Source organism: Danio rerio, chromosome 9, assembly GCF_049306965.1.
Source record: "Danio rerio strain Tuebingen ecotype United States chromosome 9, GRCz12tu, whole genome shotgun sequence".
NCBI lineage: Eukaryota > Metazoa > Chordata > Actinopteri > Cypriniformes > Danionidae > Danio > Danio rerio.
The window spans coordinates 44,630,234-44,645,058 of NC_133184.1; the positions used below are offsets into that span (position 1 = coordinate 44,630,234).

The window sequence follows — 14,825 nt, forward strand, 5'->3', positions numbered from 1 at the left end:
GAAAACTAATCTAATTTAGGTCAGATAAAACGTTACCTTGAACAGCCTTATGTGCAGCGACGAATGCAGTAACTTTTGTGTAAATTGCTTGAAACACTTGCCCAACAAAAGAGAATGATGTTCTTGACACTGCTCCTCCCTCACTTATGATTTCACATGAATATTCACCTTGATCGTCCTCTGAAACATCGGATATATAGAGACAGCAAGTTCCATCTGCAGATGAATGAATCTGGTAGTGACTGCTTTGGCTTAGTTTTCTGCTGTCTTTGTACCACACAACTTCTCTCAGTGAGCTCTCAGCAACAAAGATCATCCTAATTTTGTCTTCAAAAGCCTCAGCTTTGAGTTGCTGAATGATCTTTGGTGGTGCTTCCTTTGATGGGGTTGGGGACTTCACTGTAAGTGGTGATTTCATTCTTTTAGGTGACATAATTGGTTCAGGAGATTTGACTGTTGGTGGGGATTTGGCTCTTTGAGGTTCAGGAGACTTAAGTCCTGTAGGGGATTTTACTCTCAGAGGCGAAGCAATTGGCTCAGGAGACTTAATAGGAGGAGGAGATTTTACCCTGGGAGGTGAAGCTATTGGAGACTTCACTCCTTGAGGTGTGGTTGGTTCTGGAGATTTAAGAGGAGGTGGAGATTTAACTCTCTGAAGAGAGGTGGCTGGCTCTGGTGATTTTACTCTGAATGGTGACTTGATGCCCTCTGGAGATTTAATTCGAGGTTCAGGAGACTTAATGCCAGTGGGTTCTGGTGATTTAATTTGGGGTTCTGGAGACTTTACGGAAGGCACAGGGGATTTGACTGAAGGCTCTGGAGATTTCAGTGATGGTACAGGGGATTTTACCAAAGGTTCTGGAGACTTTACCGATGGCACTGGAGATTTCACAGAGGGCTCTGGGGACTTTACAGATGGCACTGGAGAAGTAACTGATGACTCTGGAGATTTAATTGGTGGCACCGGAGATGCCACTGAGGGCTCTGGTGACTTCACTTGTGTTGGTGTTACTTCCTCTTTAAGTATTGGTTTATTAATAGCCAAGGTACATCTTGCCTCTTGCTTTCCTTCTGAATTTTCCACAACTACAGTATAGTTGCCCTCATCTGAATATTCAACTGATGAAATTTCCAAAGTAGACTTATACTGTGTGGTAGACACATGAATACGATGTGAAGAGACAACTGTTCTTCCCTCATGCATCCATGTGACAGTTGGTGCTGGCTCTCCATCAATATCACACACGAATCGTGCAGAGTCACCCTCAGACACAATCAGAGAATGTGGTTTTGTGAGTATTTTGGCTGAAAGGGTAGCTTTAATTTTCTTTACCGATACTTCAGCAGATGTTTCTGATTCTTTTAACTTTGATTCAGATGACACATGCTTTTCTGATGTTGTATGTCTCTCAGAGGATGAATATGAAGCTGATGATAGGTATTCAGTTGATGCATATCTAATTGGAGATGATGCAAGCCTCTGAGATTCATACTTTTCAAAGGAAGAAACTTCATGTCTCTCGGTTAACTTTGTTTTGAATTCTTGAATCTCCAAGTGAGTTCTTGAGGCAGAGGAAGCTCTGATTGTTGTTGAATGATAATAATCTGTTTTTGTTATATCAGGTACAATTTGTGTCGGGGCCTCCTCATCTCGACGTCTTGAAGAGTATGTAGTAAATGCTCCACCTGAAACATCAAGAGTTGCATAGTCTGATGCCTCACCCTTTGAATTTGTGCAAAGAGCACGGTATGTGCCAGTGTCCTCAGCCTGACAGTCATTAATCTGGAGAGATAGGACTCCACTCATATTTGTAAACTGGTATTTGTGGCTCTCTTGTATTTGTTGTCCATTGTGGAACCACTGGATATTGGCATCAGGCTTGGACTGAACATTCAAAGTGAATTTAGTGTTTTGACCACATGGTACACGGTGAGAGCGCATTCTTACAGTGATACGTGGAGCATGGTCAAGACTGAATGGTTGCTGTGTTACAACCTGGTATTTGCGCTCAGATTTAAGAGCAGCTTTCCTTGCTTCATATCTAGACATGATGTCAAATCTTGCAGACCTTTCAAATCTAGAAGAGGATCTGGAGGATCTTCTTTCTGGGGATACAGGACTTGGTGATCGAGGACGAGTTCTCTCAGGGGTGGGTGATCTTCTTTCAATTATTTCAACTTCAGCCTCTGTTGGGATGCGTGCACGAGGTTGCCTGATGAGTTCAGAGACAGGGCGCATCAGTTCAATGTATGTTGGAGACAAGGATCTTCTCCTTCTCAAGAAATGTGATATAGGAGGAGGAGAGCCTCGAGCTTGCTCCGTTGTTACATGTTTTGTCTCTTCTACACGTCTCACTTCAGCTCTGTGAACAGGTCTTGGTGAGGCACGTCGCAGTGCAGACAACTCAAAGCGCACAGGGCTTCCACTAGGTGGGGAGGCAGAGAAGCCCAGTTCTAGTTCTTCTTCAAGCTCTCGTCTTTCTTTTTCTGATAATTTTGTTGCCAGATACTCCTCTTCCTTAAGCAGCTCCTCATCTGAAATATCACCAAGTGAGCGTCTTCTCAGTCTGAATGATGCCTCTGATTCAGGGGATGGTGAACGCCTGGCTGGTCGAACAGTCTCCAAATCATCTTGTGTAAGTTTTGGAATGCGCCATTTCGGTCTGTACTGATCAGTTATTCTAGGCAGTGGCATAACATAAAATTGCTCCCATCTGGAAAGACGAATCCGCCTTTGTCTCTTCTGAACTATTCTTTCCATTCTCTCAGGAATTTCATACTGGTCACGCAACTTTTTATACCATTTCATGTCAGATAGGGGCACAAAGTGTTTAATCATTTTATCTTCATCAAGAACTGTTGGATCATGTGCACGGGCTTCAGGGATTTCATAAGGCATACGTATCTTCTTCTCTTCCTCTATAATTTTCTTTATTTCTTGATCCTCTTTATCAGAGATATCAAACTCACCCTGCACATGCTTGGTGCTAACTGCCGGTTTATATAATTCCGCAGCTTCTTTCAAAGCCTCTTGTGCTACAGGATTGAGTGCAACAACTTCAGCTTTTGAGAACTCTTGTGCCATTTTCAGTGTCTTTTCTATTTGGTTTCTTACATATATATGTCTTTCTTCCTCGCTCTTGAACTCCCTCCTTGTGTATGTTAGTCGTTCAACTTTGAGAGTAGCTTGACAGCTTGCTGATCCAGCTGTATTTGTTGCAGTGACTCTGTATGTTCCTGAATCCTCTATGAGAGTTTCTCTAATATGTAGAATGAAATAGTCTACATCCTCTTGAACAACTTCAACTTGTGGTCTGAACTCAAGAGGTTTGCCATTTTTCTCCCATTTCAAAGTTGGTGCTGGGGTTCCTGATACTCTCAAGTCAAAGCGGACGCTCTGCCCCTCAACACAATCAATATTGGCTAAGAGACGTTTAAACATTGGTCTCATAGTATCCTCAGCAACAGCATGTGGTGCTACATTGAGACGGGCTTTGCAACTGTCTTCGCCAAACTTGTTGTTTGCTACAACAGTGTATTCAGCATCATCACTGAGGTCAACATTGTGTATCATGAGCTGATAAAGACCCTTGTCACTTGTGAATGTGTATTTTTTAGGATCTGGCTTGATTCTGTGCCCAGCCTTTAACCATGTAACACTTGGCTCTGGATGGACAGTTATGGTCACACCAAAGCGCACATCTTCACCAATGTATGCTGAACGATTGAATAAAGGCAAAGTAAACTCTGGTGGCCTCTGCAAAATTTTGCTTTTGTCAATTCTACGCCTGGGTTTCTTCAGCGAGCGTCCAAGGTAGTACTCACGGAAGGACCTGACAGTCTCAACAAATAACTCAGCATATGCATTGTCCTCCCTGTCTTCACTGACAACCTTGCATCTATATAATCCATCATCACATTCTTCAATGTCTTTAACATAGATGCTAGCAACACCATTAGCATATGTAATTTCATATTTGTGGCTTGCAGTTAATTTGCGGGAACCAAAGTACCAGGTCACTTCAGTGTTTCGATCATAGTTTTCAATGCAGCACACAAACCTGACATGTCCTCCCTCTTCAGCAGATCCATGCATGATAGGTCCTGCTCTCAAGCCTTGTTGAGGATGTCCAATTTTCACTCTTCCAATGGAAACATTTTTCTGGTTTCTGTAGCCACCACCATAGGCAACACGTGCTGATGAAACAACAGTGCTCCATTCCTTTTTCACAAGTGACTGGTAGTATCTTTTGTGTCTCAAAGTCTTGATGACTTTTGAACTAACATGTTCCAATTTCATCCTGAGCCAAGGGTGCTCCAAAGCTTCTGAGGCAGTCATACGTAGCTTGGAGTCTTTAGTTAACAGTCTGTCAACAAAGTCCATAGCCTCAAGGCTGGTCTCTTTAAAGGCTTCACTATCAAACATATACTCTGCATTTGAAATGTGCTCAATCATTTTCTGGTTTGATTCAGAAGCAAACGGATTAAGTCCACTTAAGAGGACGTAAGCAAGAACACCTACAGACCACATGTCAGTGGCAGTTGTTACAAAATCACTGGTGTGGATTTCAGGTGCATAGTACTCTGGGGCAGTAAACTGAATCCTAATGTTTTCTCCAGGTGTAAGCAACCGAGCCTGGCCCATTTCAATGATCTTGATTGTATTGCTTTTCCTTGTGGAATAAATAATGTTGTCAGGTCTGATATCAAAATGACAATAGTTTTTGCTATGCAAGAACTTCAGGGCTCCACAGACTTGTCTCAGATACTGAACAATTTCTTGCTCAGTGAGGTCAAAGTTTATACCAAGACGCTCAAAGATGTCCATACCAGAAAGGAATTCATAAATAAGAACGTATTCTTCCAAGCTATCAAAGGATTCATGAAGATACAGAAAGTTTTTATGTCTTGCAATATTGAGTGTCTCAATTTCTCTTGCAACCAGCTCTCGATCAGCACCTTTAACTTTGATGAATTTTGCCAAGAATGTTTTCTTAGAGCTAATTTCAATACTGCGATGGACAATGCCAAACTGTCCATTACGTGCAAGTTCCTCAGAAACTGTGTACAGTGATGGTACGTGTTTGACTTTTGAATGTGGTGCCTCTTCCTTTGTAACTTCTCTTGTTTCGTCCACTTCTTCATCATAGTTTCGAATTGCTAACTTGTCTTCTTTGGTAGTCACAGGGTCAGTTGGTGCAGATGGATCACTCACCCCAAACCTGTTTTCTGCAATCACTCTAAACTGGTACTTTGTTTTGCCAAAGAGACTCATGACGGTATATTGGGATTCAGATGTCTGTGCAACACGAATCCATCGGTCTCCAGTGGTAGGACACTTTTCAATAATGTAATTAATAATTTCACTTCCACCATCATTGCCAGGACTCCAAGTGAGAGTGAGTGTATCTCTGCCAATATCACTGACTTTAACATCTTTTGGTGGATCAGGCACATCTGCAACATCGAGTTCAACTGTCTGCTTATCCATGCCAAAGCGATTTTTGGCACAAATAATGTAGTAGCCAGAATCCTTCCTTTGTACTCCCTTTAGGAACACCAGGGAGGTGAATGACCTTGTGATAATAACCTGATGGTAAGCTGTGTTGTTAATAATCTCTTGTCCCTTTTGCCACGTGACTACCGGATCAGGTTTGCCACTAATTGGAATCTTGATGGTAACCACTTCACCACGAATGGCATGAACAGCTCCCATGCCTTGGAGGTGTAATGGTAAGTAAATCTTGGCAGGAACTGGAAGAAAAAAATGCTGATTAGACAAGTCATGATATCAAATAGAAAAAAAACAATAGTTTGGAAAAGGAAAAGAAGGCTAGGAAAACCATAAACCATCAGAAACATTTACCTTCAACATCTAGGTTCATACTTGTCGAGATTGATCCAAGCTGGTTAGTAGCTCTAATTTGGTAAGCAGCTGCATCATTTTCATCAGCGTTGCTGATAACTAGTTGGAAGTAACCTCCTTTGAATTCTTGGACCTTTATTTTCGCTCCATCAGCTAAAATTTCTTTGCCATTTTTGTACCATTTAACCACTGGCTTGGGATGCCCGACAACCTTTGTGACAAAGGTTGCGTTTGCCTTGTATTTTACACACATGTCTCTCAATTCATCCTTGAAGAATGGGGCACGGAGAGCTGTATCTGATTTTGGAATGACTGGTTCTGAAATCTCACTCCAGTCACTCTCTCCGCCAATATTTTCACACTTGACACGGAATTCATATTCAAATCCTTCAAGAAGACCTTTAGCAGTATAAGATGTCTCATGGATTTCTCCTGTAGTAACTGCAATCCATTTGTTCTGTTTCTTCTCTCTTTTTTCAAGGAAATAGTTCTTAATTTTGGCACCTCCATCACTTGTTGGTGGTTTCCAAGAAACAACACATGAATCCTTGGTTACAGATGAAACAAATGGCCGTTGTGGGACTCCAGGTTTCTCTGTTGAATTAAATAATGGATTTGGTTATGTTGAAACACACACACACACACACACACAAACATATATACAGTGTAAAACAAATTAATGCATGACACTCACCGAATGGACTCTTGATAATGACAACAGATGGAATCTCAAGAGATTCACTAATTCCGTACTGATTCTGTGCAGAAACCCGGAAGTAATATCCAGAGCTTTCAATGAGGTTTGGAACACGACATGTGGTTCCTGAGACAGCCGATGATACAAGATGCCATTGCTCACCCTCTTTCGCTTCACGTTTCTCTACAATGTAATTTGTGATCATTGATCCACCATCATCCTTTGGTGGTTTCCAACTAATGATCACAGAACTCTTCAATAGAGCATCAACAACGACTGGTCCTTCAGGCAAGAGAGGTTTATCTAAAAGACAAGGAGTTTTTAAACTTTGTAACATTTGTAAACACATTGTATGCATAATAAACATTTGTAATGCCAGTTCAGGTTTTTTTTGTTTTTCATTAAAACAGACTCTGATTTACCTTGGATTTCAACACGGAGGACAGTGTCAACTGTGCCAAATTTGTTGCTGAGTTGCACCTTATATCTTCCAGCATTTGTTTTACGCTGGACATTTCTGATAACTAAGTGAGTGTAACTTTCCGTGTTTTCAATGATAACATTCTCTGATGGATTGAGGGGCTTCTTGCCATAGAACCACATGATTTGTGGAATAGGGCGACCAATGTAAACAACATGAAGACGTAGGCTAGTTCCACAGCCTGCATAGTATTTTTCTTTCAATGGGAATCCTGGATGGAATTGTGGTGCAGCCTGCAATAAAAGTTTTCCACTGGTCTCAATTTCACCTGCCTCATTGACGGCTCTACAAGTATACAAGCCTTCATCCTCTTGTTCATCTGTCATTACTGATAAAGAGTGGTTTCGGCCATCAGAGCTCATCTTGTATTTTCGGCTCTGGATCAACTCCTTTCCATACCTATACCACTTAATTTCAGGAAGAGGTCTTCCAATAATCTGGCATGTTAATATTCCAGACTCTCCTAATTTAGTGGTAGTATCTTTGATATCCTCCTTCAGGCATGGAGCCTCTCCAACTAGAAGACAATTTAAACATGTTAGTTACTTCGCATTTGTGAATTTGTTTCAGAAAAAAAAAAATCTAAGTGGCATTGCATTAACTTACCACTCAGTTTGGTTTTAATGCCCATTGCTGTTCTTCTTGGTCTACTCAGTCCAGTTTCATTCTCAGCAAACACTCTGAACTCATACTCTGTTGCTTCCATGAGTCCACCTATGGTAAACTGCCTGTCCTTTGAACGTTCTTTATTGCACTTTTTCCAGGCACTTTCACCTGCTTGCCTGAATTCAATCCAGTACCCAAGGATCTCTTTTCCACCATCAGATTCAGGACGCAACCAGTGAATGGTTATGCTGTCCTTGGTTATAGAGATAATATCAAACTCACCAGGCTGCCCTGGTTTATCTGTTGAACACAAAGAATAAGTTAAGGATGCAAACAAAAAGAACATTATATATATATATGGGGGGGGGGGGTGTACATACCAAATGGATCTTTGCAAACAACTGACTCGGACACAGGACCAGGCTCACTTTGACCAATATCGTTTTGAGCAACCACACGGAACTGGTACTCTGCATCTGGGATTAGGCCAGTGAGAGTATACATTGTTGTTGTGATATGAGTCTTATTATGACGCACCCACTTTTCAGTGGAAATCTCTCTTCTTTCAACATAGTATCCAGTGACACGAGAGCCTCCATCATCCTTTGGTCTTGACCAGGACAGACCAATCGTTGTCTTTGTAACATCCATAATTTCTGGAGGGAAACTAGGAGGTTCTGGTGGACCTTGAAAAGCAAGCAACAAAATAATATTCATGCAATTATTTAAAAATAATTATTGTAAAACTATAAAAAATACAAATGATAAAATGCTTACAAAGAGGTGTCTTTGGTGTGACAGATTCATCAGATTTGAGAGATTTGCTAATGCCGAACTGGTTCTCTGCTGTGATCTTGAAGTGATATTCAACATTTTCCTTCAGTCCCTTCACCACAAGTGATGTATCAACCACACGTGAGTCCACAGTGTACCAAGCTGCTTTAGGTACTTCACGCCTCTCCACAATGTAACCAAATATATCAGAGCCACCATCATCTGATGGGGGTCTCCAGCTTACTCTGACTGAACGTGCCTGAATATCATCAAATTCAAGAGGACCCTCAGGTGGATCTGGGCGACCTATAACTTTTACTTTAATATAGACAGCCTTCCTTCCACATTTATTTTCCAACACAAGATCGTAGGTACCGGTGTCATCTCTATGGGCTTCCTTGATTACAAGCTCAGTACGTTCTTCACTGGTTGCAATCATAGCTCTGTGAGAAATGTCACGACCTTCTTTTGTCCACTTGCATGTTGGTAAGGGTTTGCCTTTGATGGGCACTGATAGCCTGATGACGCCACCTTGTCTGACAACATAGCCTTCCTGGTAGATTTTTTCCAGCTCATAGTCAGGGTATTCTGAAAAGAAAATACATTTGTTGCATAACAAACAGATAATGCAATGTATACGACATACTAATATAAGTTTACATTCTTATTCTCGGGATTTAGAATTTTTCTCTGAATTTTAGCTTACCAAGCATTTCTGTAACTTTTACCACTCCTGGAATCTCAGCTGGCTCACCAGCTCCACCAGCATTGCAAGCCATAACACGGAACTTGTATTCAGCTCCTTGGGGCATATGTGTCAAAGTGTATTCACAAATCTTTGTTGGGGTTGTATTGCATTTTGTCCATTCAACCTGGTCAACTTTTTGCATCTCAATGAGATAACCAGTTACAGCAGCACCTCCCTCCTCTTCTGGAGGAGACCAAGCAAGAGAAACTGATGTTCTTGTGGTATCTGTAACTCTCGGATTTAGTGGAATACCAGGAGGCTCTGTTAAAAGAAAAAGAAAGAAAATCACAACCACATGTTTAGTCTACTAACAAAACAGTTCCTTCTATAAAATTTTTATAAATTTGTACATTTTTACTCCTTTGTACGTACCAATAGGATCCATTGCAATAGTTGGTTTAGAATTTGCACTTGGTTTTCCAGTGCCTCTAGAGTTTATAGCTGTCACTCTATACTCATATTCAAGACCCTCGATAAGTCCTGTGGCTCTGTATCTTGTCATAGTCACTGGATTCTTATTGATGCTAAGCCACCTGTCAGATCCAGCCTCTTTGCGTTCAATAATATAGCCAGCAATAGTAGAACCACCATTATCCTCGGGTGGTGTCCAAGTAAGAGTCATGCCATCATGAGACACATCAAGTATTTCAGGTGTGCTGGGTGCTCCAGGTACAGCTTTAAAAAGAGGATTGATAACAATTTTATTTGAATTTGAATATTTGAATATTTTAAAGGTAAATTTGAATAAATGAAAATAGAAAGCATTTGGATTATGAAAAAAAAAACATACTTTTGACACTCTTGCACTCAACGACCTCAGATTGCAAGAACCCGCCGATACCAAAGCGATTTGTTGCTGCAACACGGAATACATATTCAGTTCCCTCCACAAGTCTTGTAAATTTGAACACGGGTCTTGTGACCGATTCAGAAACAGACATCCATCCTGGTCGATGTGCGTCACGTTGCTCAACAATGTAGCCACTGACATTTGCACCTCCGTCTTTTTGTGGTGGTTCCCAGCTGCATGTCACAGATGTGGCATCAACCTCTTCAATTTTCATAGGCCCAACAGGTACTCCAGGTTTATCTTGAGAAGAAATACATATAAAAAATAATTTAGTTTTCACCAAAATAGACAAACCGTTTCTACATTTTTTGTGTTAGCAAGTATTTTACAGTACTTTAAAAATACTCGTAAATGTATCTGTCAGTATTTCAAACTATTATATTTAATTTGCCAAAATCACACAAGTGGCTATTTTACAGCTGTCACATCCATAACGGAAATGTGTCACATCCATAACGACACTTTTTCTTCATAAATGCAAAAATCTCAAATAAAATAAAATCAATCATTTTAATTTTATAGTGAGCCGACTCATACCTGTTTGATGAGCATTGTTTCTTTTGGGTTGTGCAGTTTAACTGTCAGAATTCCTAAATAATCTGTTGTCGACTATAAATTCGCAAACTTTTTTTGTCATATCCATAACGCATGTTTATTTTTCTAATTTAAAATATAAAACATGTTTACATATTGATATTTTTCTGCTCCCATAACTCTGTGGTGAGCTATTTTGGAAAATATAAACAGAAATTTCAATATAATGTCAACATATACTTTCTGTGTGAAATTATGTTTTGAGTTTTTACCGCAAATGTCACATCCATAACGCTGGAATTGCTCATATATTTATATATATATATATATATATATATATATATATATATATATATATATATATAATAAAAAACATAGCTTATAGCTGTGGACCTATAAAACTGGGATAAAAAAATAAAATGTTTCTTACCAAGAATGATAACTCTGATGACCTCCGTTGCTGTTCCGGACACATTTTTCACATTAAGAGTGTAGTCACCAGTATCATCAATTGTGGTTTCACGGACTGTCAGTTTGGTGAATTTCGCAGTTGTTTCAATCTTAATGCGGTCAAGCTTGTCTTTCATTTTAACTCCACCAAATGACCATGAACAGACTGGTGCAGGTCTTCCTTTAATGGGAATGTTGAGCACAATTGGCTTACCAGCTGGCACATTGACAATCTTTTGTGGGATACCAGTCAAGTCAATCTTTGGCATTTCTGTAATGACAATAGAAATACTCATATTCAAACATTCAAACAAGCAACACATTATGTGAAACTTTCATTTTGACTTTCTTGTGTCATTTAAGTTTCTAATACCTTACCTCTCTGTTCTTGAATTGTTACAGGTGTCATGAGATCTCTGGGCTCACTGACACCTCTGCTATTTTCAGCTCTGATTCTGAAGAGATATTGCTCATTTTCAGTCAGTGAGACAATTGTGTGTTGCAGCACAGATGATTTCACATGTGCAACATTCATCCATCGATCAGTTCCAGTTTTGCAAGCTTCAATGACAAAGCCTGAAAGTCTGCTACCACCATCATGAAGTGGTTTTTCCCATCCAAGAATGACAGTAGACTTTGTTGTATCAATGAGATATAGATCTTGAGGAACAGATGGAACTTCACAAACCAGTACTGGTTCAGGTGTTTCACAAGGTTCTCCGACACCATATATATTCTCAGGCAACACTCTAAAGAAGTACTGTGTTCCCTCTTCTAGTCCAGTGATTCTGTATAATGTCTTTTTGCACTCTGTTGTCACTGTTTTGTAAGATTTCATTGAAGCTTCACGCTTCTCAATTATGTAGTTGTTGATGTGAGCACCACCATCAATAGTAGGCACATCCCATGTGATGACAACTGACTCTTTAGTGTAATCTTTAACATTTACTGCACCACATGGTCCAGGAGTATCTACAGGAGACAAGAATACATTAAAATTATATTTCGAATACAGTAATGTTAAGAATACAGTATTCATTATTAATAGTACTCAATTACTTACCATAAATCTTGACGAGAATGGTAATAGTTTTCTTGCCAGAGGGATTTTCTGCCTCAATTGTGTATTTTCCAGCATCATAGCGATGTACCTTCTCCACTATTAATGATGTAGAGTTTTCTGTGGTATCTATGAAACCACGGGACTGTAGGTCAATTCCAGTCTTTCTCCAGGTTATAACTGGTGCAGGTCTTCCAGATACAGTTACATTAAGACGTAAAGTGTTGCCAGCTCTGATGCAAACAGTCTTCTTAAGTTCATCAGGTAGCTCAATATCAGGGATTTCTGAGAACATAGCAATAAAAAATTATGCAGAATTTCTATATGCAAAAAATAGTGTTTAGGAGCAAGAATTAGCTTGATGATGGCTTTTAACCATGTGGATCCATATATAAGAACTTACCAACTCTTTCAGAAGGTGCAGTTTCCATACTGCCTTCACTGAATTCCCCAGTACCCATAGCATTGACAGCAGCCACTCTAAAGCTGTATTTTTTATTACTTGCCAGACCAGTTACTGTGTACTGAGTACTGGTCAATGTCTTCTGTGTGGCTCTATACCACTGCTCTGTTCCCTCCTCCAGAATCTCAACAATATAGCCTGTGACATCAGATCCACCATCATACATTGGTCGGGTCCATGTCATACTAATACTGTGCTTTGTGGTATCTGTAATACGAGGAACTGATGGTGGTGCTGGGGTATCTGTAAAATAAAATGGCAGGTTATTAGCATGTTTCCAAAATATCTAAGCCTTTAAATATTTGAAACCACGCTGGTCAGTTTTACTCACATGTTGGGTCTTTACAGTGAGCATACTGAGATGCGTCACTTGGAGCACTGGTGCCAGCAGCATTGACGGCTGAAACGCGGAACTGATAATCACTACCCTCAAGGAGACCAGTGATTTTCAGGCGTGTATCATAAATGGTGTAGGTTTTGTTTACTCTTGTCCATCTAACACTGCTCTTCTCACGTTTATCCACAAGGTAGTTTTTGATTTCACTTCCACCATCATTCTCTGGCTTAAACCACTCAATAATAACGTGTTCTTTTCCAATAGCAGTAATATCTGGAGTTCCCGGAGGTGTTGGAACAGCTATAATTTAAATTATAAACAAATATTAATACTTAGATTTTAAAATTCTAGATTATTAACAGAAATGTTAATAATAATATTATAATAATAATTTTATAATTTTATATGTTATAATAATTTTAACCATACTTACTGTATGCATTTCTTGCAATAACTGGTTCAGACTCCAGGGGTACACCAGGCCCATATTTATTTACACCTCTGACACGGAAAATGTACTCATTGTTCTTGATCAGTTTTGTGCTGACACAAGACAGAGTCTTGCATTCAGTTTCCATAATGACCCAGTTGAGTCTGCTTGTCTCGCGTCTTTCAACAATATAGTGACTGACATGATCTCCACCATCCTCTAAAGGAATCTTCCAGGAAACTGTGCATTTCTCGTCTGTGACCCTGCTGATTGTTATTGTACCCGCAGGTGGACCAGGTGTATCTTAAACAAAAAATATATTATCATGAAATATGCAGTAAAAATTTATTTTTTAATAAAACACTATGAAGACTGTTATTTATTATGTTCTTACCAAGTACTTTAACATTGACAGCAGATGTTTTGATTCCACTTGCATTCTTTACAGTAAGGATGTATCTTCCAGTATCGTTTCTGTCACATGATTTAATGATTGCCATCGCTCTTGTGCTTGTGTATGTCAGAGAGTATTTCTCTCCAGGATCCAGCTCCTTGTCGCCCTTAGCCCAAAAGACTTTAGGTTCTGGTTTTCCACCAACAGCAGCATCAAGAACAAGGTCTGATCCAGCTCTAATGGAGATTGTCTCACCCACAAGTTTACTGTCCAGCTCGGCCTTTGGTGGTGCTGCAATTAATTAATAAAATGTATTAATAAATATTCGTATCAGCACATATTTATGTTGTACACAACTGTAAATATTAAGAAATCCCATCTTACTATATTCATCTTTGCATGTTATAAGTCCTGATGATGCAGATGGCATACTGTGAACTCCAGCACCATTTCTGGCAATAACACGGAATTCATACTGCTCTCCCTCGACGAGCGATGTAACAGTGAAGAAGTTTTCTGTGATTGTGGTGTAGTTGCACTTCAACCAGCGAGCTTCTTCGTCATCACTGGATGCCTTGCGTTCAACCACATATCCAACAATCTTGCTGCCACCATCATTAAATGGCACAGACCATCTAATAGACACTGAGGTCTTGGTTACATCATAAACTTCTGGTGTGCCAGGTGGATCTAAAATGCACATAAAAGCACTGGATAAATATTAAGCCACAAACAAATATATAAATTATAGGAGAAAGTAAAACAAAAACTTACCAACTGGATTTAGAGCCAATACTGGTCTTGATGGTTCACTTGCTTTACTCAAACCAGCAATATTCATTGCATATACTCTGAACTGATACTCAAGACCCTCAATAAGGGTGGAGACCTTGTAATGGCACTCAACACAAGGAATCTTGTTCTCCCTCACCCAAAGAATGGTATTACGCTCTTTCTTTTCAATCCAGTATCCAGTTACTTGGCTTCCACCATCATGATATGGCACATCCCAACGAATAGAAATTGCATTAGCACACACAGAAACTACATCAGGACGAGTTGGTGGGCTTGGTGAGACTGAAAACACATTAGAAATGTTACATGTATTAGAATAAAAACAAGAGAATAATAAAAA

General features: G+C 39.8%; 1 protein-coding gene across 30 annotated transcripts in view; it reads right to left on the reverse strand.

Annotated features, from left to right (window-relative positions):
• The window catches only part of ttn.2 (titin, tandem duplicate 2), a 179,212-nt gene that overhangs the window by 1,763 nt on the left and 162,624 nt on the right, over nt 1–14,825 (reverse strand). For all 30 annotated transcript variants that reach the window (XM_073913090.1, XM_073913081.1, XM_073913089.1 and 27 more), the window contains 19 exons: nt 14,465–14,767; nt 14,075–14,380; nt 13,691–13,981; nt 13,300–13,599; nt 12,861–13,166; nt 12,470–12,772; nt 12,070–12,351; nt 11,385–11,978; nt 10,987–11,277; nt 9,963–10,262; nt 9,545–9,847; nt 9,131–9,433; nt 8,428–9,012; nt 8,031–8,336; nt 7,651–7,950; nt 6,986–7,561; nt 6,561–6,866; nt 5,867–6,460; nt 37–5,754 (listed from right to left, as the gene is read on the reverse strand). In XM_073913090.1, coding sequence (XP_073769191.1) covers nt 37–5,754; nt 5,867–6,460; nt 6,561–6,866; nt 6,986–7,561; nt 7,651–7,950; nt 8,031–8,336; nt 8,428–9,012; nt 9,131–9,433; nt 9,545–9,847; nt 9,963–10,262; nt 10,987–11,277; nt 11,385–11,978; nt 12,070–12,351; nt 12,470–12,772; nt 12,861–13,166; nt 13,300–13,599; nt 13,691–13,981; nt 14,075–14,380; nt 14,465–14,767 — 12,267 coding nt within the window. The remainder of the gene's footprint in view (nt 1–36; nt 5,755–5,866; nt 6,461–6,560; nt 6,867–6,985; nt 7,562–7,650; nt 7,951–8,030; nt 8,337–8,427; nt 9,013–9,130; nt 9,434–9,544; nt 9,848–9,962; nt 10,263–10,986; nt 11,278–11,384; nt 11,979–12,069; nt 12,352–12,469; nt 12,773–12,860; nt 13,167–13,299; nt 13,600–13,690; nt 13,982–14,074; nt 14,381–14,464; nt 14,768–14,825) is intronic.